Source organism: Nematostella vectensis, chromosome 8 (genome assembly GCF_932526225.1).
Source record: "Nematostella vectensis chromosome 8, jaNemVect1.1, whole genome shotgun sequence".
Taxonomy (NCBI): domain Eukaryota; kingdom Metazoa; phylum Cnidaria; class Anthozoa; order Actiniaria; family Edwardsiidae; genus Nematostella; species Nematostella vectensis.
The window spans coordinates 7,182,651-7,208,764 of record NC_064041.1 but is presented as its reverse complement, the minus strand read 5'-3'; the positions used below and the strand labels follow the sequence as shown (position 1 = coordinate 7,208,764).

At 39.4% G+C, this 26,114-nt stretch overlaps 2 protein-coding genes across 16 annotated transcripts in view; one reads left to right on the top strand and one right to left on the bottom strand.

The window, feature by feature from the left end:
• LOC116619762 (loricrin) overlaps positions 1-26,114 on the bottom strand; it is a 40,605-nt gene that overhangs the window by 13,209 nt on the left and 1,282 nt on the right. The window lies entirely within an intron of this gene.
• LOC116619765 lies at positions 1,021-24,382 on the top strand. 15 transcript variants are annotated; one of them, XM_048730945.1, is made up of 13 exons: positions 8,997-12,416; positions 15,173-15,274; positions 15,444-15,506; positions 15,736-15,780; positions 16,962-17,531; positions 21,037-21,145; positions 21,460-21,470; positions 21,804-22,183; positions 22,454-22,530; positions 22,833-23,113; positions 23,236-23,381; positions 23,534-23,583; positions 23,922-24,382. In XM_048730945.1, the coding sequence occupies exons 8-13, from the start codon at positions 22,013-22,015 to the stop codon at positions 24,028-24,030; spliced, it is 834 nt and encodes a 277-aa protein (XP_048586902.1). In that variant the 5' UTR covers positions 8,997-12,416; positions 15,173-15,274; positions 15,444-15,506; positions 15,736-15,780; positions 16,962-17,531; positions 21,037-21,145; positions 21,460-21,470; positions 21,804-22,012; the 3' UTR covers positions 24,031-24,382. The 15 variants fall into 15 exon arrangements, with proteins under 15 accessions (XP_048586899.1, XP_048586902.1, XP_048586897.1 ...); XM_048730940.1 differs by having other exon boundaries at positions 21,460-21,521; XM_048730941.1 differs by having other exon boundaries at positions 21,037-21,274.

Genomic DNA, 26,114 nt, shown 5'->3' with positions numbered 1-26,114 from the left:
AGCGAGACTAGCAGCTCAAGACATCGCAATAGAAGACGCTCTATGCGGACTCGTAGGGTTCCATGCCTTAACGGGATGCGACAGCGTGTCTGCCTTTTCACAGAAAGGCAAGTGGAGACCGCTGCAAATAGTCCTCAAAAACAAGAAGTACATGGAAGCTATGAAAGAGATCGGGCGACAATGGTCGGTGACTGAAGAACTGTTCAGCGCAACTGAGGAGCTTGTTTTCCATATCTACGGAAAGAGGGGTACGAGGGTAAACAGGCTAATATACGAACTTCATTGTGCAAAAGGAGTAAAAATCGAGCCAAATGCTCTTCCCCCTTACCAGTCATCCCTCAAGTTACACGTGTCTCGCGCAAACTACCAGGCAGCGATCTGACGGAGTGGACAGGAAGCCCTTCCAGAGGTTCCCCTCCCTTCCGACTACGGATGTCAAATAGCCTCGACTTTAAGTGACTAAAGAGCCTCAGAGGAGGTGCTAGAACTGCCGAGTGTGCACAGACGAAACGTGCTGCTGCTTATAAAGGCAGGGCTGAAATGCACTGAAATGTGTAGCTTATCGTGTGACCACATGGCTACAAACGATGACGACGAAGATGATGGTGAGATAGACGCAGATGACGAGGAATGATACGGGTCTGACATTTGCTCCCATAAAATCAGACGGGGGATGATGAGTGGTCGAAGCAATTTCTTACCCTAATGGATAGCACTAAAACAAAAAACATGTTCAGTTCTGACGTTATTGAGGTCCTTAAGAGATTGCTTATAGCACCTTTTTTGTGACTAATTTATGAGTAGATTTGTCAAGACAGACTTTATCAGATAGGGTGATCCATTTACGTGAAACTCTTAGAAGCATAATCGGAATAAAACTACAATTATGTTTTTTTTATAGAGGAGGCACGAAAGGGGAAACTCCTATAAAGTAGACGGGGGTGATCTTCCTAACTTTTATGGTATAAAATTCTACTATCTGCTATCCCTTCGCATTTAGCCATCTATATATATTATTAACGGTTTAGAGCGAGTAACTTTCTAAGTAACGCCTTAGAAAATAGAAAGCGAGGCCATATTGATTGTGATTTTAAACATAATTGCATTCTTATAAAATAATGGAGTTATATTGATTTTTCTTGCGTATTGTCTAGCCGATTATTTTCTATTTCAATTTAGGACTCGCTTAACCGGTAACGCATCTTCCTCTACGGCAGTGAATGCAGCTGAATACTTGAAGGATAGTGAGCTGGTGTCGGCTGATGTGTATGCTGTCGGCTGTTATGTTCCTGCGTTCAATCGCTTGAGTGCGGGTTTCTTTGGAGGTGACCTTGGTGAGAATGATGGCATCGTTTGAACAGGGTGATTCGCATATTGAATTTTTCACGATAACAACCGTTTTGAGAGCCAGATAAGAAAAAAAATGACAAGCTAAGAAGTATATATTTTATATGTAATAGGTCTTGCTTGTTTGCATGCAATACACACGGGGCACTAAAAACTTTTCAATAGCAAATTTACAAATGAGCGAAATCGCATCTTTCCTCACGCGAGTCACGCGACATTAAAAACACATATTTTGTCCGAAATATTTGAGAATCGGTAAATAAATGTACAAATGGGCTTAAAACCTTCACAAAATTATACTTGGTGGTAAAAAGACACACGTGAAACGTTTAAGAGTTTCGTTTATTATTACATGTTTCATCCGCACTCTGCGCTTTCAAAGCAACAGGTCTCGATGGAGTCCATATGAAGTTTCTCCAAGAAGCTGCTCCTGCAGTTTCACTTCAATATTTTATTTGCTAATAAATTCTGGTGTGTATTTACCGGACTGGAAAGTTGCTTGAGTAAGTCCTTTACACAAGGGCGGTAAAAGAAATATTTTTGACTATTATAGGCCGATTTCCGTGCTGTCATTTATTACTCGGGATTCCTGTGGAGAAATCCTCGAGTTGAAAATTCGCGTTTGTTATCATTTTGTTCGATCGCAAAATGATACCTCGACTCTAAGCTAAGCCTAGATTTCGTTGAATAAGCCTAAACTCCAAACTATCACCATGGTTTCACACTTGCCTTTGATGCATTGCACGGCTTTGACGTCAGATATATTTATAGTGAGGAAATCATGGAGTATTCTTCGTCTTGAAATATGCTCAAACCGCTTACAAATACCTAACCTTTCTCAGTATAGCCACACTCAAAGATGTCGAGCGTTTTCTATACGGGCATTTTAAGAGATACCGCGAATCTATCGTGATTTACCTATCAAACAAGTTACAAATCTTATCAAAAGAGAACTCTATAGTTACTAAAGTAGTTATACAGGTGCCACCATTACAAAGGACTCAACTAAAGAATGTCAATAGAGTTCTAAAGACGCAGAAACAAGGATTATTAGTAAGCTTGCTATTATTGAATAAATAAGACAAGATACCTGTGTTTACGATCATCGCCATGTTTATAAGAATGAGTACATTGGTTCTTTTATTATTATTCTATCAAGGAAGTATTAGCTTTACGTATTTTATTATATTGATTTTAAAGCATTTTTACCATAATTTATGTACACTTAGAAGGAGTCTAAGTGATTAAGATTGAGTTTTTCCAAATTATTTTAAAAGTCAAATTAAAAAAATATCAAATGTGAGTAGAAGCACTGCATTTAATAATAAATTAAAAATATAAAATTATTAGCACTGGATTTAATAATAAATTCAAAATATAACATTATTTGAAGTAGCAAGCAAACGATTTCCAGCTAGTTTCTACATTGAGTCCAAATATTGAAAAATTAGCAAACAGCAAACATTTTACTACTGCATTTATGATAAGCCGAATGTTTAAAAAAAGCTCTCTTATTCTGGCATTAGAGGAAAAACATTGGCTTGGATATCTCGTTTCTTAAATAAGAGGTCCCAGTGTGTGGCAGTCAATCGCACCCACTCTGATAAAGTAAAGTAACATCAGGAGTACCAAACGGTTCCGTACAGGGACCGGCCCTGTTTTTGTTGTATATCAACGATATCTGTAAAGCATCAAATTCTCAAATCAGGCTATTTCCAGATGACACCATCATATACCGCCCAATCACATCAATGGATGACCATGCTGCACTTCACTTCAAGATGATCTGGATAGTGTACTTGATTGGTCAGCAGCTTGGCAAATGGAGTTCAATATAACCAAGTGTTACTTGTTGTCAGTCACCAAGAAGCAAAGACCGTCATGTTATCAGTATACAGCAAGTATGGAGTCCTTTGTTCAGGTATCAGATCAAGATTACCTGTAATGAGCAATTTTGCTGGGGCTCTCACTGTGCCAAAATAGCTACAAAGGCCAAAAAAAACACTGGGTGCGATCAGAAGAACCGGTCGATCCACTCGGAGGCACTCACTTAGCTTTCAACAATTGCATATTCTTTCCTTTAATTATTCTTTTTTTTTCCTAGAACAATAAGAACATGGAATTTACTTTTCAAAAATATTGTAAACAAAAGTAATCTGGAGTCCTTTAAAACAGCAGTTTTGCCAGCCATCAGGCAACTAAAGGTGCCTCCGCATCTCCGCGTAAACTGACCGTAAACTGACCTTGCCCTCCCCAGTATTAGCGTAAGCTACTAAATATACTGATGTATTAGGAGAGTAAATTATTAAAGTATTAAACTAGTAAGTATGGGGTATTAATATGACATTCTAACTTTTTGTAATAATGTGACAATAGTGCGTTAGTTGTAATGTAAGACATTTCCTTTAATCAACATGTGTACCCGTCCATATAGTAAGTTTTTTTTTATGAGGGTAAGCTTATCTTTGCAATGGAGCCCCAACAGCTTAGATATATTCTAATTAAACTTAGAAAGATTACTGCTAACGGTTACTAAGTATCAAGTCTTTATGAATTTACTATCGAGCTGTGCGTGGCGTAACTGTGCGGTAACGTCGTACGTAGCTACGTCGTAAGGTGCTTATCAAAGTACAGCATTGATGGGAGAACATAACTAGTCATTTTTTATTTCCATTTTGTTTAGTTCGCTCTTTTAATTTGTTGCGTCTTTGTATTTAATCATGTCGAGAAAGTCATCAAAAAAGGCAGCGAAGAACCGAACTGATTCTTTATCTCCCGGTCCGACAACCATCGTCGAGGACGAGGAATTGGTTACAATGGCGGCCGTGAAAAATCTTCTGGCCGTCCAGGAATCCATGATGAGATCCCTATTTGAATCAATGGTATCGCAGATGAGTAGCCGGGTCGATGATCTGGTAGAGAAGGTTTCGGGCCTAAAGGCAAGCCTTGAGTTCACTCAGAGTGAGGTTGAACGCTTTGGGCCTATCAACAAGAAAGTTAAAGAGACTGACAGCGAGGTTGTTAAAGTAAAGGACGCTCTCGAGTATCTCGAGAACCAGTCGAGACGTAATAATATACGTGTGTGCGGAATACCCGAAAGTCCAGGAGAGTCGTGGGCCGATTCAGAAGCTAAAGTGAAAGAGGCGATCCAGACGAAGCTTGGTTTGGAGATTGAGATCGAAAGGGCGCACCGCGTAGAAAGGAAAAAGGCAAAGGGCAAATCCTTGACGCAGTCGGAGAAAGAGAGGCCGAGGACGATCGTCTGTAAACTCAAGGACTGGAAGGCGAAGGAGGCGGTTGTGAGAAAGGCCAGGATTGACAAGCCGGCGGGTCTCTACGTATCAGAAGATCTTGGAAGGGCTACACTTCTTAAGAGCGAAGCTAAAATCGAAGAGATGAAGAAGGCGAGAGCTGAAGGGAAGAGGGCTTACTTCATACTAGATCGCCTAATTATTAGAGATCAGAAAAAGGATGCAGCCGAAGGTAACATCCAGGCAGCCGGCAGCGGATAGCGTGATAAGTAATCTGAATATTCCTTTAGCTAACGTTTTGCCTTTTTGTCATTTATCGGATGAAGATTTTCAATTAGCGCTTTTTGAACAGCAAAATGGCGTAATTAGATTCGATCATGATCGATTAGAAAATCTTAAATTTAACCCCTTACTTTCTGAAACAAACAAGCAACTTAGCATTATGCGTTAATAATGATCCCGATGCAAATTTCTATTCGTCGTTTTCATGTGACTACTACATCGAGGATCAATTTAACGAATTAGTGAATAGTAAGACGGAAAAGGGGTTGTCTATTTTACATTTGAATACCCGAAGTTTGTCCGGTAATTTTGATAAGGTAACCAATTTACTGTCAACACTGAATTTAAATTTCTCAATGATAGGAATTAGTGAGACTTGGCTAAAAAATGTTTGTCATTCTTGTGACATTCCAGGCTACAATTTGTTCATGAACCACGCAAAGGCAGAACTGGGGGAGGTGTTGGCTTGTATCTAACAGGAATTCGAGTTTATGCCGCCCGGAAATATGCTTTTCTGATACCTGCGCGGAATCCTTATTTGTTGAAATAACTCGACAAAAGGAAAGAAACATTATTGTTGGAGTTGTCTATAGACCGCCAGAAAAAGACGTACAAGAATTTTGTGATGAACTATATCAAATTCTTTTAGCCATCTCTAAAAATAACAAGTTGGGTATATTAATGGCTGATTGGAATTTGGACCTAATGAAGCATGATACCCATCGTTTAACTGCTGAATTTTTGGACATAATGTATTCTAAAATGTTTTTTCCTTTGATAACGCGCCCAACAACAATAACTTCTCATACCGCTACACTTCTTGACAATATCTTTATTAACGACCACGATAGTTTCAGTAAAAGCGGGGTATTGTTTTCGGATGTATCTGATCACTTGCCAGTTTTTACTTTACTTTCAGAAAAAAATTATGTTGTTGATCACAAACAATGGACATTTTAAAGAGAAAAATCCGCCACCAGCAAGGCGAAATTTAGATCTGAACTAGAAATGCACAGTTGGGATCATATCCCTGATGATGATCCTTGTAGTGCTTATAGCAATTTCTTAGATACGTTTACGACGATTTATAACAATTGTTTTCCATTAAAAAAAAGTAAAAACAAAGAAAAGCATTACAAGGAAGCCTGGGTTAACTAAAGGTCTCCTGAGGTCAATCAAGAAAAAAAATAACTTATATAGACAATTCTTATGCTCTCCAACATTACGTCACGAACATCAATATAAGAAGTTTAGAAATAAGCTTAATGACATACTTAAAATAGCAAAGCGTGATTATTATGACAAAAAACTATCCGAATACAAATCCGGCGTTAAAAAAACGTGGAGAATTCTTAATGAAGTTATTAATCGTCGTCAAAGTAATTCACGTTTGCCTTCTACATTTAAGGTTGCCGGCCGTGAAGTCAGCGGTCCGATGGAGATTGCAAATGGTTTTTGTGATTATTTCACAAATCTTGGTCCCTCGTTAGCGGAGAAAGTACCATCTTCTGATAAATGTTCCTCTAGTTTTCTGAACAATGATATTCTTAATTCAATATTTTTTTCTGATACTGATCACCAAGAAATCATTGAGATCTGCTCAAGCCTTCGTCCTGGCACAGCTGCTGGGTTTGACAATATCCACATGGATATTATAAAGCCAAATATTGATATCATTTCCAAACCAATAGCTGATATTATCAATTTATCTACTCGGTCTGGTATAGTCCCAAAGAAGTTAAAAGTGGCACGCGTTTTACCAATGTTTAAGGCTGGTGATCAGGCTTTTTATGCAAACTATAGACCTGTGTCCGTCTTACCAGTTTTTTCGAAATTTTTCGAGAAAGTTGTGTATAAACGGTTATATAATTTCCTGATTAAATATGATATTCTATCAAATAACCAATATGGTTTTAGAAAGAACCATTCGACAGCTCTTGCACTTCTTCATTTATACGATACTCTATCTAGTGCTATTGATATAAAAAATATACTCTAGGCGTTTTTATTGATCTGTCAAAGGCGTTTGACACGGTCAATCATGGCATTTTACTAGCGTAATTGCATAACTATGGAATACGTGGAACTCCTCTCAAATGGTTTGAAAGTTATCTTTCAGATAGAGAGCAGTTTGTAAATTTTAATGGTGTTTCTTCTTGTCGTAAATTAGTGAAGTGCGGTGTCCCACAAGGCAGCGTGCTCGGGCCGCTTCTCTTTCTGATTTATATCAATGATATATGTAGCGTTTCAACCGCCTTAGACATATAGTATATTTTATTATACTATATTTATTAAGTATATTTTTCTCCCATGAAGACTCATTATGTCTCACAATCAATAATGAACTTACCAAATTAACAGATTGGTTTTGTGCAAACAAGTTATCTATAAATATAAAAAAATCAAACTATATTATCTTTAGGCCACGGCAAAAAAGGCAAAACCTTGATATAAAGGTCACCTTAGGTGATCAGAATATAAAGCGAGTCAAGTATTTTTAGGTGTTATTCTTGACGAACACTTGACATGGTTACCACATACTACCAATGTCGCGCGTAAGGTTTCAAAAGCTGTAGTAATTATGTATAAAGCAAGTTTTTGCCTTTCAAAGCAATCACTATTGACGTTGTATTGTTCTTTGTTATATCAATACTTGCAATACTGTGTTAGTGTTTGGGGATCCACTTATCCATCTAATTTAAATCGTATTCTCATGCTCCAAAAACTAGCAATACGTATAATTGTTGGAGCATCCTATGATGCACACACTGATCCGATATATAGGAATCTAAACATATTGAAATTCAATTATTTATTTTTATTTCAAATAGGTAAGTTAATGTATCAATTTAAAAATAGGTTACTTCCCCAAACATTTAACAGGATATTTCAATTGAACTCTCAAGTTCACGAGAAGCTCTAACTTGTTCCATATTTCAAAGTTTAGAACAAATATACATAAGTTTGCGTTAAGACATCAGGGACCTAAATATTTCAATTCATTGTCTTCTGATATTCAGTCTACCAAAACGCTTAACTCTTTTTGTAATAAGTTAAAGACTTCTTTTATTAACTCTTAAGCATCAGAAACACCCAGGTTTTAATTCAGAGTAGTTGATTACCACAAAACCGGACATATCCAGCATATGTGCTTCACACCTAAGAAAAACTCCACTCACCTCAACTGTCGCTCCTTGAGCTTATCAACAGGCATCAAGGAAAGGCGCAGTAAAGCGCAGATTGGTAATTACAAGTATAAGCGCTTCCTTCCTTATATAAAGTCTTAGACAGGATAGCATAAGGATTTACTGAGAAGGGGGGGGAGGTGGCTTGCGCAGCCATAGGTATAATAGTTGAAGAGCTTATAATAGTATATGACCCACAGTTGATGGAGGGGGGAAAGGATTGCTCGCCCCTTACGCAATCATTAGCAACGCAAATAGAGAATACGGATAACTTTTAACTGATTGACTTGCTCAAAGAAGGCACAGGTGGCAGTATTCAACTTCAATCGTTGTTGCATAATTGTTCCAATCCGTGAAACCGTTTTTAGTCTCAAGATGCGTCGGGTGGACTTCAGCGAACCTCAGGGAGGTAAAGCGGCTTGTGACAGAAGGCCTCGACAATAAAAGCATACATCCGCCGCTATATCAACATGTCATGATGTTGTTACGCTATCGGATCTTCGGACTGCCATGCTGTCTTGTAGTGGGATTCCCGGGGTCCGAGTCGCCCTCGTGGATGCAAGCATCTTATCTCCTGTTCTCTCACCCAGAATCCCTAACATTAGCAGCATGAACAACTTTGTAATTGGCGCCGATGGGCTAACCATGTGGACTATCAGCTGGACCTGGCTCAAGGGTTAGTAAAGGCACATTTCTTGTTCACTTGATCTCACAGGCCAAGTATATATATATATATATATATATATATATATATATATATATATATATATATATATATATATATATATATATATATATATATATATATATATATATATATATATATATATATATATATATATATATATGTTGATATATTCCTAAGAAGTCAAGGAGGGTGGGGTGTCCGACGGCGCTTCGGATATTCGAGGGGGGATTAAGTGGATACCATTTTAATCAGATAGTGATTTAACTTATTTTTATTCTCCCTCTCAGTGCCTATTGACCAAGCGATTTCTAATTTTTCGGGCTTGTTCAGTGACGTGGAGTTCGTCGACATCAAGCGTGCTGTTTAGCGGATGGTGACCGCCCCTGAGCCAGAACCAGCGGTCAGCAGTGAGGAAGAGCCTACAAAATATATTTTGCTGTCCAGTAGATTGCTGCATGAAAAGCTATACACACTTGGCCTGTTTGACCTGGCCAAGCTTGGCTACCACCAAAAAGTAATCGGGGAGGAGCAGGTCGTACCATCTATTGGGATGGACGTTAGAATCAAGAAGCCGCACTTCTATATTGCCGCTAGGATGGGCGGTCAAGGGAAGCAATAAAACCGTCCGCTCCACGGTAGACCAGAAGGCCTTCTTGTATGAGATGTTCGACCAGGGACAGGAGACTGGCCACAAGACGGATCCCGGCACCGTCTCTCAGAAGATGCGGTACGCTAGGGGAGTGACAGGGGAACGCCGATTTATAATCAGCGAGTTCCTAACACCGGGCCAAGTACAGGCATACTTTTCCCGGAAACTAACAAAAAGTAAAAGGTCCGATGCAACGGCACAGGATGCGGAGGCAGTAGAGGCTGCGGAGGAGGAAACCGCCTACTTCCGTACGAGAGCTGCCATCCTAAATGAATGCCAACTAAAATCGACCTGTGCCACTTATACTCCAGGTCTAGGCTCACTCTCTTTCAGTGGCCACCCTTTCCACTATCTGCAAAGAGCTAAAACTTCAAGTTCCCCGAGCAACCCGACGCAAAGCTTCTTTTCTTTTGTAGCCGCACTCGTGAATGTTATTCAAAGATGTAGTAGCGCAAATTCCTCGGGGCGACTATAATTTTAACACAGTAACATAAATTAAATTTCTGAGCCTGTTTTGACGACCAGAGTAAGTTTTACAATAACTTCAATACTTTCTTTTACTAAAAAGGAGAACAGATTACGGTGAGAGGCCACAATATCACAAAATGTTAGCGTTCCTTATAATTTGTAAGAGTCTAACAAAGACAACACAAGAGTTTAACAAATCTAGAGGTATCGCTTGCAAATTGAATTAAAACATAGAAATCCCCCATTTTCTTCTTTAAACCGGTTTGTTTTATTATTAATTATCAGAATAGTCTTGTTGCAGTTTTGGTGAGCTATTTTATGCTACGGGAGCAGCAGTTCTCTCCAATGAGGATGCTTCTGTTCGACATGACCAACATTGAATTATGGAGAAGCTTGGTATTCCTGCAGGGTGTGAAACATTGCAGGAGTGGAAATACAAAACAAGGGTAAAGCAGTCATTAACTATAGCAAGTGATAGCTATTAGAAGGCAAGGAAGCTAGAGAGTTTGAGCGACAGACAGGGAAGAGAAAACGTCCTGTGCGTAAAAAGGACACGATTCATTTAAAAGAACACCTGACCAGCAAAAAGCACCGTTGGTCAAACAAGAAGTACCTAAAATGGCTGAATCGAAAGAGGAAAGATAAGGGGGCGGAGAAAAAATGCCCTAGGTCCCATGGAAGGGGGCCCGCAATGATAAACATCTGAAAAAGCGTCCGGGCCACAGCACAACGTCAACAGCTTACGAACTGAGGGCGGACCTTGGCCACAAAAGAAACTCAAGCCCACCTCTGCCAGCCGCTACCAGCCCGCAAAAGCGTGCGAGGCACTACATTCACGAGGCCAAAAAGGGAGAGCCTTCGAGTTCGAATGCCCAACTAGCGAAAGCCAAAGGAGTTATTACCAGTGAAAGCGATAGCTACAGTGAGAGCAATCATGAGCAGCCGGTAACCAGCGATGACCCAGAGACTTCAAAAAACAAGTCGTTCGATGAGCGCACCTCTGATTACAATGATGTCCTGCCCTGGAAGATAAGAGGCATACACTCAAGGCTCGTTGCTTATCTTCGGGGGTTTGTTAAATGGATTCAAACGACATATGGGAAGTCGAAATCCAGGAGAGATGCAGTGCCAGCCTCACAGCAGGTAGCTTACCCTGTTCTCGTTCGATCAAGACTGCAACCGACCACTGTGCGCTACAGAATTGGTCTGTTAAATGGGGGCTCTCCTTTAATACTTTGAAATGTGAGACCAGTGTGTGAATACCCCTTTCATGTGCACGAGCATTGAATACCCGGACGGTTGTAAGCCAGTAAAAGAAGTAAAAAGGTGTAATTGCAACAGGAATAAACAAAACGAGGACCTGAGAACTCCGCTTGTCTATGTAAATTTCTCGCATTTGGTATGATTGCAATGGATTATTTGTTGTATTCTTCACTATATTGACTTGTAAGGCTAGAAACCAGAAGAAAGTGTATGCCTTTCGTGAATACTTTGGGAAACTCGCGCATCCTAGGCCTTTTTGTAGAGAGGGTGAGAAAATTTTCAATAACCTACATACAAGCATTTTAAGAAAGTCAAGACAATATAGGTTAGCCCAGGCCGCTCAAATCTTAGTTTCAGCGTGAAGAAAGTAAAGAATCACATCTATTATTATTAAAGTCAAGCCGGGAAGGAAGACATTCGATAAAGCTATTGAAGATGTTTTACTGGAGTGGGAGCAATGGTCTACGTGTGTCACGGAAGATGAGAAGAAGTAATGCACGTTATCTCCATGAAGAAAAGTGAAAGGAAACAGAAACTCCCCCGACATTTCAAGCAAGTGTAGGATGGGTCCAGAAGTTCATGACCAGACATGGGCTAGACTACAGAATCCAGGGCCCCAGAGAAATCTTTGTGAGACACTAGCTCGTTGGCTCGGCAGTCAAATTGAGTGTATAAATTATAGTCAACCGCCATAACCACTGGCTCGTTGGCTCGGCAGTGAGGTAGCGGGGAATAAATTATTCTAGATAACAACGGCACCATTTTAAGATATCTTTGTGAGCCACTGGCTCGTTGGCCCGGCAGTCAAATTGAGTGTATAAACATAGTCAACCACAATAACCACTGGCTTGTTGGCTTGGCAGTGAGGTAGCGGAGAGTACATTATTCTAGATTACAACGGCACCATTTTAAGATATCTTTGTGAACCGCTGGCTGGCAGTCACATTGAGTATATAAACTATAGTCAACAATTACAGAGTAGGTACTCAACCATTTTTTTTTTTGCAATATGAAAGCGCTTTACTTACATGATCCAAGAATATTTACCTATTTACAAAAAAGAAAATATTTGTTTACAAATAGGATTTTTATGTTTTCTCCTGGGAACAATTTATAGTTAATTGTTTAGTTATCAAGTGATTACGTAACAGCAACATACGGGTCCTAGAAGGGGTGCGCACTTTTATTGTATTGATACCCCCCTATGGGGTACTATATATTTGCCAAATGTACCTCGTGGACATTCTTGCTGTGAGTCAAGCGGGAAAAAGGCGAAAGTTTTGGTAAGTCCAACGTATCCAACTGTTGGTTTCTTTTATATTCCGTTGGATCCTCACAGAGTCATTGTTTTCTCTTGAACATTTTGTTGGGCGAGGATAATTTGCTTTGTCGATTCATTAGAGTTTACTGTGTGACCCGGTTGACTATTTAAATCGCCACACTTCAGTAAGCTTGTTTTCTGTTCTTCATGGCTCTTCGTAGGGATCCTTCGGTGCTTATCTTAGGTCATCCTTTTGTTAAGCGATTAAATCGTGACCTAAGGGCAGGTTTAGACCCGAGGGCAGCTAGAGATTTTAAGCTTCGAGGTACTGCTTCGGTTCGCTTGCATGGCGTGGGAGGTCGGACTGTTGACAAACTTCAGGCTTACGATCTTCATGTGGTTCAGAATTTATCGCCTGATGTTGTGATTTTGGAAATTGGCACCAACAACCTCCCTCCTTCTAAACCTGAAGTTTTAGGCTCTGCTATAGAAGAATTAGTTGCTTTACTTCTCGGGCGCTTTTCAGTCCGCATTGTCGGTGTGTGCCAGGTGATACCACGTTCTCACTCCTATGCTGACGCGCACATTTTTTTTCAATCAGTCGCTTGTTTTACATCAGTACCTCAAAGTGGTCTTAGCTCCCTTTCCCAATGTTTTCTGTTGGCAACATAGGCTTTTTACTCACCCCAATAAGCAGTTTTATTTACCTGATTGGGTTCATTTGAATCCCACATGTCAGTAATTGTTGTACCGCAGTTATCGCGGGGCCATTATGCACGCTCTTACTTTACTTTGAAGCACATTCACAGAGAAGCGGGTTTACCAGGCCATCTGAATTTATGGGTTCTTAAGTTTGTCTCGGCTTATTGGCTAGCTAGTTGTCTTGTTAAGGGTTTATTTTCCCTCACTTGTATAAGCCTTGTTAAATTAGCCTAATTATTTGGCTTTAATCCTCGGTCTAAGCGTCGACATTTTGTCTGACAGGTTCTCCCGTCATTGTAGTCCTTGCTTTATTCAGTACCTGGTAACCCCTTTTTTAGCTCTTTCGTTTGGTGTTTTTACTAGTAGTTAAACATTTTATTTCATCAGTCTATAATAAAGCCCTAGATGCTTAAATATAGTAGGTCAATTGAGCTTTAGGGCCACCAGGTATAAATAAAAGGTATCTGGTAAAGGTTATTAATACCCGATGAATCTGGAGTAGATTAAAAGCATAATACCCGGTAACATTTCATCTGGTAAAAGTTATTTAAAATATAAATACCCGGTAAAGCGTTATCAGGTTATCGGGTAAAGGAAAATATAAATACCCGATAAAGCGTTATCGGGTAACGAAAATATAAATACCCGGTAAAGCGTTATCGGGTAAAACAAAATATAAATACCCGGTAAAGCGTTATCAGGTTATCGGGTAAAAGAAAATATAAATACCCGATAAAGCGTTATCGGGTAAAAGTAAATATAAATACCCGATAAAGCGTTAAGAAAATATAAATACCCGGTAAAAGCAAAATGCCTCTTACAAGGACCATACCCCACCTCAACCATGAAAACTGGAACTTTCACCCTTTTAGTGTTCACCACCACCGGAGGAATGGGCGAGGAATGTGAAAGGTACCATAGTAGGCTGGCCGAGCTAATCGCCGCAAAGAAAGGGGAGGATAACGCGACAACGGTGTCCTGGATCCCCATCCGGTCCTCCCTAATCTGTCTAAGGGGATCAAGAACTGTAAAAAGGAACATTAAAATGCATAAAAAAGGAGAGAAATCATTTATGAGCGCACCATTGTAAACATGGTGATGACAAAAAGAAGTGGCGAGAAAGAATCACCTTGGAAAATACTTCTTTTTATACTGACTGATCCAGGAAGTTGGTTGTTGGTATACAAATTAGTTTTCCAATTGGGCATGCTCTCCGGTAGGGGGGGGGGGGGGGGGTGGACTCTCCATAAAAGTAGACGGAGGAGATCGACCTGTCTTTTAGGGTATTAAGAATATTACCGGCTGCTATCTCTTGGGGGGTGTTTTAGGATTTTTTCCGATGCTGATATCTTTTAGGGTGTTTCACAAAATAGTGGCCCTACCGCTCGAAACGTATTCTACAATAAACCAAAAGTCATCTGTTCGGTTGATACTTCCGGCTTTATTGTCGGTAACATAGAATACAGGGTGCGTCAGCCAATTAAAACGGGCATTGTTTTTAGGGTTAAAAATTCCTTAGACCACACCCAATGTGCTATCTCTTAGGGGTAAGAATTTTTGTTAACCACTCCCTTAATGCCGCTATCCCTTAGGAGTGAACCGCAACTATACTAGTTAATGTCGGGATTTTTGTATGTTAGCGTGTAGTAACCAAGTGTCACAAATTCCCCTGATTAGTTGAAACCCACTCAATACAACCCAATGTGAGAGAGTTTACACATGAGGAAGTACAAGCCAAACTGTAGAAATGGTAGATTTAGATTAGAAATTTATCCCCAATCTAATGCTGTAATCATTTTATCGAATTTCCGACTTTGTTTACCATGGTCGCGCGAGGTAAAACAAAGTTGCCTTCTGCTGTGGACTAGTTGTACAGCCCCTCCTCTCCTGATTTCGAGCACCTGATTTCTTTTGTAGGGGGTTACACCACAGATGGGTACCCCAGATGACATTCGTTTTCACCTTCCCCCTAAGAACCTGTCTAGGCTAAAAATAGGTTCTTATTACCAGTTTATGTTTGTATTCTTAATACCGCAAAAATCTCAAAATACTAAAATTTACCGATTTCATTAACAGGGCGGACACTACCAGGCCACCTTTTCCGACCTTGTTTGGTAGTGTTGTGCCCAACCCTTGGTGGAAACCCAGAAGTAAGGCCCACTATTGACTTAAGCAATGGTAAGTCTAGTACATTTAAAAAACATTCTTGAATTCAGAATATCTATTAAACCCTGTCGATTTTCTGAGCACGATGGATAACGTGGATATCGTAGAACGGTCACGAAGTGAAAGTAGTGAGGGTTGGCTTAAATATATAACTCATGTTTTTTTTTTTACGGTTACCCAGGATCGCATACAAGCTGATGTAGCAGAGGCTGAGGCGAGATTGGCCCTTACAACGAACGAAGCGGTAAGTAACTTATTGCGGACACATCTGTGCTAGTGATGTTGTTAGCAAGCCAGTCTAAGGTATTTGATTATTTTTCCGTCGTTGGCCCTTAGTGTTACAGACAAAACAAAACCTAATTATCTACCGTTGCGTAACCTGTGACTTAAAATCGAGTTTATGACGATGATTTCAAACTGTAGATTTTTAAAATTTTACAAAATTTGACATGCTTTTTTGTTATCGTTCACAGGACAGAGAAAGACAGCTGGAAATGGAAAGAAGAGAGAAAGAAGCGGTAAGTAACTTGTTGCGGACACATTTGCGCTAATGAGGTTGTTAGCAATCCAGTCTAAGCTAAGCGATTATTTTCTGTCTGATAGAACAGTTAGAGTAGAGTCATCTTTCGAAGTGAGATATTATGAGCCTAATCGCACTAGGAGGACAAAGTTTGTCTGGCCGGGACAAACAGCCAACCAAATTTTGTCATGGCCGATCGATTGGCTTGTAAATCGCATTCGCACTAGAGGTCAAACGAAAAGCCTAACGCGACACAAACGTCAATCAAAATTAGAGTTGCAGAGTTCGTTTACGTTTGATCACAATGCTTCCTTGGAATATTTTTGCACAACTCATCGTCTTACTGGTAGTAAATTCATTCTATGAATATCAAAAACAACACGTTCTGCTCAAGACAAGCTGGGTGTTAATTGAAAAACCTGTCAGATTTGACGATTGGCCTAGTTCCGGCAGCCTCAAGATGTGTTCGCATACCTGTCAACTCTCCCGCATTAGGCGGGAGTCTCAAGATTTTGGACCCCTTCTCCCGCTCTCCCAAACAAGAAAAAAAAAATGTTCCTACCAGCTGCTATTTATACAAACAAAATCCAAATTCGTTCCCCTGTCTATTTTATTCAGTTGTATTAAGCTATGTGTAGGATCGCCTTTTGAATATTTCACGCTAGTGATGACTGAAATAGAAACTTAGCCTAAATGCTAAATAGCGCAAAAATCGCTCTATAAACCCTAGCCCCAAAATTGACGTTGTAGACGCAACGACACTAATGGTCTTTCATGGCTAGGGTGAGATAAAAGGATTAAATGGATGGGATCCTGGTCACGAAAGACCATTAGTGTTTATGTTTCAACAACGTCGATGGGGTCATATAGTACATAACGCCGCTATTATCATAAGCCCATCATATTGCGCAAAAATCGCTCTATAAACCCTAGCCCCAAATTTTACGCTCGCTCTAACGCTCTTATCCAAGAAAAATATATTACGAAATTGGGCGTCACGCAAGTCAGTTAGCCGAGCGGTTTTTACGGCATGACGTCATAGGAGAAGCTCCCTGGCAGCATTTGTAGAAGGTCGATGCATTTTAACTCGATTTGTTTTCGGCACCAACATCAGACCAAGAACATGTAAGGATTAAAAGTTAAAATTGAAACTATTTATGATTTGTGTCTACATTTTAGGACCTACAACACCTCGTCGGTGCTGAAGGCGAAGGGGAAATTAGAGTCCGTCTCCGTGGAAGGGACACCACCTTCCAAAGACGTTTCACTGCTTCGGATACAAACGAGATGATAACAACAAATTTATTTATATCGATTCCACAGTTAGTTATGGATTAGAAATTTCAATTATGAATTAAATAATTTGGACACGAGTTATCAGAATCAATGAACTCAATCATTGCACGTGTATCATTTTTCAAATTGAAAAAAGATGTCTCCACAGCATTCTGTCTCCACTGTACTGATATAGGGAGGGTATTGTTCAACCACAAACTAATTGCAATTGTTTTATCTGCAGCTCTTGTATCAAGTGGCCATTGTCAACTTTTAGCTTTGCTCCAAAAACGAATCTTCAATGGATCCTGATGTCCGAACGTTATTATGCAATATAGGGAATACACCTTTGGATGTGATTTCCTGGCTACAGGCACGGGGATTACTGGCAAGGGAAACGCTTTGCCCACATCACGACCAGCCAATTCCAATGATACTAACTCTGTGCCCTGGCAGGTCTGATGGCTACAAATGGTAAGCATAATAGCACCACCCAATCAGTAAATAACTTTCAATATGTTGTACATTTGCTCAGATTAATATCTGAGTCTTTAGGAAGTTTGAAGTCAAGGCGTAGCACGATCAAAAGGCCGTGATTGCGAATTCACTGTACAATAAGGAGGCTCGTATTCCGATGACTACCGTGTTAACGGTTTTGTTATGTTTTATATAATATGGCTGTATAGTTATATCGGATCCGTTATATCTTCCTATATCTCTTTTCTCGGAGCGATGAATTCCTTTGAACGGATATGATAAAATCATGCATACATAATGACTGTAACATCAGAAAAGATAACAATCTTCAGCAAAATATTCGCCTTGAAAAATCACAGAATTCATCAAGAAGCAACATTTTCGAACGCTCACAAGCAATCCTACCGAGAAAATAAGAGCAACGAACTTGATTGCGAATAGACCATAATCAGCGTAGAGCCTTAAAACTTTCCGCTGATAACCTACTCTGAACTAAAATACTCAACGCGATGAAAGTAGAAAGGTCACCGCGATGGTGATAATGGGTAAAAGTAATAAGATACTATCCTAGGTTCCTTTCAGCAGAATCAATGGGAGGAGACAGATCAGTAAAAAAATGTTTACCTTATTCCAAATCCTATCATCACTAAACGATCTGATACCATTTTGTGGAATCCAAACAAAGTTTAAAGAAGCCGCAGTCCTTCAAACCACTGCAAATTTTGTAAAATCTTACAAATCTTTTGTTGCAATTGACTGTTCAAATAAATTTCGAGTTTTTTTTATACAATGCGTCCTTTTGACTTGTAAACATTTGACAGTTCAAAAACAGGTTTTTATTGTAAAACAAATAATTTTCAAGTGCTAGTTTTCAAGTGCTACGATACAAAACAACACACCAAACAAAATAAGCAGGAAAGAGGAAATGGCATTAAACTATACAAAATAACAAAAACGAAAATAAATAATTATGACCGCCACTGTTAATTTACGAATAACAAGAACATAGTATCCTAAGTTCTCACAAAGAACCATTCATATAAGGACATGCGGATGTTTAAATAAAATGCCATAGACATTGAAACTCGTCATCATTGCCTGAGTGTCGAACATTTTTTTAAAGTCACGTGACCTATGACGTCATTGACATTGACACTCGTCATCGAGGCCAGTGGTTGAGTAGTGTACATTGCCTGAGTATCGGGCCTTAAGGGTTTAAAGGGTAGGAGATATTAAAGCTTTTTAAAGTCACGTGACCTATGACGTCATTGACATTGATTGGCACTCGTCATCGAGGCCGGTGGTTGAATAGTGTACATTGCCTGAGTATCGGGCCTTTAGGGTTTTAAAGGATAGAAGATATTGAAGCTTTTTAAAGTCACGTGACCTATGACGTCATTGACAGAGTGACACTCGTCATCGAGGCCGGTGGTTGAGTAGTGTACATTGCCTGAGTATCGGGCCTTTAGGGTTTTAAAGGATAGAAGATATTGAAGCTTTTTAAAGTCACGTGACCTATGACGTCATTGACATTGACTGACACTCGTCATCGAGGCCAGTGGTTGAGTAGTGTACATTGCCTGAGTATCGGACCTTTAGGGTTTTAAAGGATAGGAGATTATGAAGCTTTTTTAAAGTCACGTGACCTATGACGTCATTGACATTGACTGGCACTCGTCATCGAGGCCAGTGGTTGAGTAGTGTACATTGCCTGAGTATCGGGCCTTCAGGGTTTAAAGGGTAGGAGATATTGAAGCTTTTTAAAGTCACGTGACCTATGACGTCATTGACATTGATTGACACTCGTCATCGAGGCCGGTGGTTGAGTAGTGTACATTGCCTTAGAATCGGGCCTTTAGGGTTTTAAGGATAGGAGATATTGAGGCTTTTTAAAGTCACGTGACCTATGACGTCATTGACATTGAGTGACACTCGACATGGAGGCCAGTTGTTGAGTAGTGTACATTGCCTGAGTATCGGGCCTTTAGGGTTTTAAGGATAGGAGATATTGAGGCTTTTTAAAGTCACGTGACCTATGACGTCATTGACATTGAGTGACACTCGACATGGAGGCCAGTTGTTGAGTAGTGTACATTGCCTGAGTATCGGGCCTTTAGGGTTTTAAGGATAGGAGATATTGAAGCTTTTTAAAGTCACGTGACCTATGACGTCATTGACATTGAGTGGCACTCGTCACCGAGGCCAGTGGTTGAGTAGTGTACATTCCCTGCGTATCGGGCCTTTGTTTTAATTTTTTTTTTTAAATGCTTCAAAAAGTATTTCCTTCCACTTTCCCTTTGTCCATTCTGGTAATTCCACGGGGTTCATTTCGGGGACTCCTTGGGATCGCTTCGGGGCCCGGGATCATTTGGGGGACTTTTTGGGATCGTTTCGGGTCCTGGGATCGTTTCGGGTCCTGGGATCATTTCGGGTCCTGTACAGGCCCGGTCCAAGGATCAAGCACCGAAAACCCTCGACTTGCCCCTCGGCGGTGACCGTAACAGCAGCAAAAACGGCAAATGCAAATGCACACATGATGCTGCGCCTCTTCCAGGGTCAGAAGCTGCCCCAAAGCCTTTTGCAGAGGAGAGGGCGACTCATCAACAACAGCAGTAGAAATGGCGGGAAATCCTCCTGGTGATGGCGGGAATGCCGATTTAATTTGGGAAGTGCTCTACGACGTATGCGGAAAGTACCGTCTACCATTGGCAGCCGTGCTTAAGTTACATTTTCCTTTCATTTGTTTTGTGTAGAATACTCGGTCCGTGCATCGTTGATCCGGATTTGTTTGTTTATACTTAAATTCATATGAAAATGTCTAAATGTTAATTAAATGTCATGAAAATATTTTAATCCATTATCGTTATTTTATACTAAAGCATTCGAGTGGAGCCGTATTGATTGTAGGATGGATAAGATTTTACACTGATTGAAGTAGATTCGCTACTGAAAATGTGCTGTAGCAGGGTAGCAGTTCAATGTATTTGTTTTCTTCCAAACTACCATTGTTTAAACTAATGTAATATTATAGAAAACAAATTATAATCAACAATGTTCTATCCTATATTCCACTCCATTCTGTGGAATATTTTCTGTTAAAAATGATCATTCTGTAAGATCATCGAGAAACTATTCTTGAATATTTATACTTTAAGATAACTAGGCCACATGATAAACATCAAATTTCAATCAAATTCAATATGGGAAAATCTAACTTTATTTTAGACAATCAGAGCTTGCATAAGTATTTGGCTATAGGATTCTTTGTTAGATTGGAATCATAAATTTTTGCATTTTTCTAATGTCCAGCTCACATGAGGCAAGTTTTAAAGGCAATCTTGTCAATTAATGCTCTTCAAATGAATGAGCACTGACGCATGATTTTTGTTTGTTTTAAAAATAAGAACTTTGACATTCCACAAAATTGTATATCTGGAGTTCCGCCGGCTGCCGGGGCCTAATGAAACCCCTGTTTATATTATTATTCTGTGTCTTGTTGCAGAAAAAAACCGACATTCCAATCTTGCTGGGGAAAAATCAGATAAAAGCCATCAGGAGAATGATTTTTTCTGTGGTGTGCAAGGCAATAGACATCAAAGTGATCTCATCTGGTGAGCATCAAGGCTACCAAGTTAGCTTAGCATCAGCCGTCACACTAGCTGCGAGAAAGGCCAGGCTGCACAAACCAGATTGCAAGTCGATTGAAATAAACATCAAGCTTGATGGGAGACCCTTTTGTGGTACTGTATGTAATCGATTTTGTTTTCTTTGACTGCACATACAGTACATTAGAAACAAAATTTGTAAAAGGCATTCCAGGAAAACTACTTTTGACTACTGAGAGATTGTAATTTATTTATTGTACATTTTCGATAAAATGATTGGCTTTATTTCTGATTCATTCCTTTTTCTCTTTCTATTGCAGGTAAACAGCAGGTGATAGTGTTGTACCAATTGTGGCTCATGCATCAAGCCAGAGTGCTAAAAGTGTGTTACCATTGGCTATTGCTAATTGTAAAGAGAGTAGCTAAGCGTTTCACTCTATATTAGTTGCATATATACATAGTTTGCACTTGAAGCTCCAAGTCTCCCATGAGCTATTCTAAAGCTCTAAAGTTAAGGGTTAATTTAATATACACACACACTGTGTGATTGAGGTTAGCTTTCTGTCTCTCCTCTCAAGGCAACCAGCTTGCTGGGCTACCAAGACTCACATAAATAAAACTTAGTTATTATTAATTGTTTTTTTTTTCTTGCTTAAATTCACAGGGACAATGCATTGGCATGACTTGAATATTGAAAAGGAGAAAATCAAGAGGCAAGGTCTTGTAGTTGATGGAAGACACTTTCAGTGAAATTCACAGGTACCACCATTACACGATTTTGCCTATATCGGCAATTTACTAAGAGAAATACTGAGTTATACAGTGTTAGCAGTTAATGCTAGTGACATATACGTTCAGACAGATAATAATAGAATGGAAATTATAAAAGGGGTAAATGAACTGCTTTTATTAACAGTTACCCTTGTCTACAAAGCACTTGTGATGTTGCTGAGGAGAAAAGATGGGTCTGATGCTAAATACAATGATTCCATTTGTAACCGGGGGATCAATCAAGAATGTTGTGTGTTTTGCAAAGTGATCAGGGTAGGTTTGGGTCTTTTTCAAACACTGCTAATGCATACTATTAAGTGATTAGCAATACTAAGTGCTGAATATCTTAATTGAATAGGTTGAGTTTCGATTTTAGTCACAGAAAAACCTAGTAGCTGGGACTATTTGGTATTTTTTGCCAAGATGTCTCTCACTTTCTTAGGCAAACTTTGCTCCTTTATAAGCCCCTAGAACTCCAAGTCCCCCAGGCTTCATGTCTACTCTAGAACTTTATGACTTAAACTGGAAACATATAATTTTCAGGGCTGTGACTGTCCTGATGTCTCAAGGGGAGAGTCCTGTTCTGCCTGTTTCTTAAAGAGCAAGGCAAATATTGGCAGGTAAAGAACCAAAAATTTGATATCTGACGACGGCAAGGCAATTTGTTTTTCTTCCTTGATATTTTAATTCATTCTCTCTCTGAAATTATCAGCAGTCCCTCTGTTTGATCTTATTTCTATTTAATTTGGGCATGCTCAATTGTTTGGGGGGAAGGGGGGAATCAGTTATCCACCTGTCAGATATTAAATGGTCAGAATTGCAAGTGAGGTAAAAATCCAACCATATTGACCATATTCCAGTCAAATGTATAAGCTAGCCATTGCTTATGTTTATTATTTATATAATTATTATTTGTTTTTAGCTGGAAAGTACTTAGAGATGACTTAACATTTCCACTTGATGAGGAGCTTTCTCATGTGAATCTGTGTGCCCTGCACTGTGAAATAAGGAACACAGAGCAGCTGCTTTCTTCACTTGGTCTCTTTGCATTTGAATGTGGCTCCTTAAATGAGTGCAATGCTGTTCTTTCTGAATATGGGCCAGACAGTATGAAGGAAAGGGACAAGATAACCGTCAAAGTCAAGCCAGGCCAAACAGACCGCAGAGTGGAAAAGCACAACATTCAAGTCTCTTCATTCTCAGGTTTTGTTTGTTTGTTAAATGTTGAAAGATGTTGGAAGAGTTGGTCATGTGAGGGGAAATGCTGATGATACTATGACTTATGATGCCTGCATTTTCATTTCTACTATCCCTTCTGATTTTAGGGTCAACTGAACGGAGGTTTTTACACAACATCGAAGATATCATTGTGAGGTCTCTTCCTCTTCCCAAATTGATGAACTTTAAAGCTAAGGAAGTTTCTACAGGCTACATTTTGGATCAGATAACATTTTGTGAAGAAATGATTCAGGTAAGTGGTACCAATTTCCCTACCTTAATGAACATTTATAATCAATTATGATTATCATTAGTTACAGTGTCTACAGGAATCAAGTCAGTAAGAATCCCCCTCTTTGTCAGCTGTTATTGAATAATGTACTCTATGTGATTTATCGTACACAGGTTTTTCATAGAAGCATCATATTATACTTCTATGGTATCAAAGACAAAAGGTAAACAAGCAATCCTATTTGGTGGATCCAATTAGTGAAGTCCTGGTACTTAGATGCCTGAGAGCTTCAGGGATATGCTTTTCTATTTTTATTAATTATAATAAATCCTATTTGGTGGATCCAATTAGTGAAGTCGTAGTACTTAGACACCTGAGAGCTTCAGGGATATGCTTTTCTATTTTTATTAATTATAATAGATCCTATTTGGTGGATCCAATTAGGATGCCTGAGAGCTTCAGGGATTTTGCTATTTATACAAAGACACCTGTAAATAGTGTGCTCTGATTGGTTATTGCCATATAACACCGGGAATAACCATTGGGGGCTCATCGTTATAGACGTGGAGAATCTCTCTGCGCTCTACGACGATGGCCTTGGCTGGTCATTCCCCAACATAACCATCGTGAAACAGACCATACAGCAGCTAGAGAGGGCGTGTCCGGGTGACGCTCGTTTTGGCTCTGAGGAGGAAGGTCAAGGGCTATGCCAGGTTTGGTATGCCACGACAGCCAAATGGCTCACATGGCTCGCGAGTGGGAAGCGGAAGTTGTGGGGTTGGCGTTATACTGTCAGCAGAGGAATTTCTGAAGTACACTTGTGTCGATCGGCCAAAGCCATCTTGGAGCTACGGTAGAATGACTGCACATAGGAAATACATCATGCATCTACTATTATCGGATCATTAATCTTTTTTGTTATATAGTCTGGATGACCCCCTTATTCTCTAGAGAAAGTATGTACATACATCACTAAAATGTACAAAAATAGAAAACGCAAATAAAAGTTGTTTCTTATTGTACGTGAGAAGTTAATGTTTTTGTAACACAAAATCATTACAGAAACAAGCACAATAAAACGCGCCTAAACGGGACTTGCATTTATAGCATAATTGAGAACACGCTTCGAATGATAGAAAGTTGCACGGCCATGCAACGATGAAGCATAACATGTAACGTGGAATTTTGCATCATCGCTAAAAAAATCTTGTGATTGCCTATCATTTTAATTTCATTACTTAGCGGATAAGCTATGTCCCAGTCTTTAATTTTGAAAGGTTAAATGATGCTACGAGGGCGCTTTGGTTGTGCATAACTCAAAGTAAATAATAATATTTGAAAAAACTTTTTTATGTGTCTACATCGCTATTTGAACATCTCGGCCTTTTTTAAGAGTTGGCTAAACTATAGTGCGAAGTAATACAAAAATATTGCAATAAGGGGCGGGAATAAAGTAGAGGTTCTACTTAAAAAAAGATGGGCTCCTGGTTTGGAAATAAGGTGTTCAGGAGAGCCGGGAATCCCGCCCGCCATATCTATAGGATAAAGCCCCAGTAAAATTTGTAGTAAAAGTCCTTTCCGATATAAATCTGTAACCGAACTCGTAGTGCTGTTAACTTTGAAAATGAAGTTCAGGTTATCAAAACTATTTTTCACAAAGACAAAGAGTAAACCTTTATGATTATTCTAACCAAGATTAACGTCATAGGCGCAAAGAAATACCGCCAACCAGACGGTGATGTGCATTATTCGTTAACTGTTTTGTACTACAATTTAACGTATTATTGTTGAACCTGCAGTGAAAATATGTCCCTCACTAGTTTAGAAAATAATGAGTCATGGTTGATTCCACGCTCTTTTTTGTTTCGCCACGATTCCTAAACCAGTTTGATTTGATTGATTTGTGCCAAATGAAGTGCTTTGATATTAAATTTGAGCCAGGTTTCTTTTTCTTCATCGACCCAATCTGGGTGAGGCTGCAATCGCATGAGTAGCAGAAGATTTGTCCATGTGCAGTCAAATAAGGTTCAGGTTAGGAGATCAAATGTACATTAGATGTCAAACTTATATCATTAGCAGCACACCGTTCATCTCTTGATGACAAGCATAGTAGAGATTAGCACACCGAAGTGTTATCTGGAACGCTGTGGCCTACGACGCTCCCCGTGGAGATCAATGCTCAAAATTTCCGTTGCTAAGAGCATGCGGCTCGTTATGACAAGAACATAACATAACATAATGAAGAAACAACCAAGCAATGTGTGCAATAAAGATTGATGTCATCGGGAAAGAAGTTGGTTTATTCCACGCGATTACTCAAACTGGAACTATTCTTTGTTTTATCACAGATAAGTACTAAAGTATAACTTGTAATTAAAACTCTAGGTTAATAACCATGAAGCGAGAAGTCGAGGAGAATATATGCCGAACACACAGGAAGTATATATTTTGCTGCTATGATTTGCAAATTCAACTCACAGCAAAACTTCTAGATATTGTTTGCTCCTCTTGCATTTTCAGGGTTGCATTGAGGCTCACCTTTGAATCAAACCTGCTATTTTCATTCCCTCTTTATGTGAATGAGTGGCTCAGAGTCTGAAAAACTTTGACTTCCAGGAATAAACCCAAATTCCTTTGTATTCGTTGTGATTGTTATTATGCAATGCGTGCAAGATTCCCTATAGGCAAGATACTGGCATCGATACGAACACACAAAAAAAGCAAAGATTGTTCTTATCTTTTGTTAAATATACT

What these genes read in the sequence shown, in the direction of transcription:
- LOC116619765 (XM_048730942.1), top strand. Translation starts at nt 22,013, where the DNA reads ATGGAAATTATAAAAGGGGTAAATGAACTGCTTTTATTAACAGTTACC. An exon ending in TGTTTTGCAAAGTGATCAGG is followed by an intron (nt 22,184 to 22,453) that starts GTAGGTTTGGGT and finishes TATAATTTTCAG; the next exon opens with GGCTGTGACTGTCCTGATGT. An exon ending in TATGGTATCAAAGACAAAAG is followed by an intron (nt 23,584 to 23,921) that starts GTAAACAAGCAA and finishes TCATCGTTATAG; the next exon opens with ACGTGGAGAATCTCTCTGCG.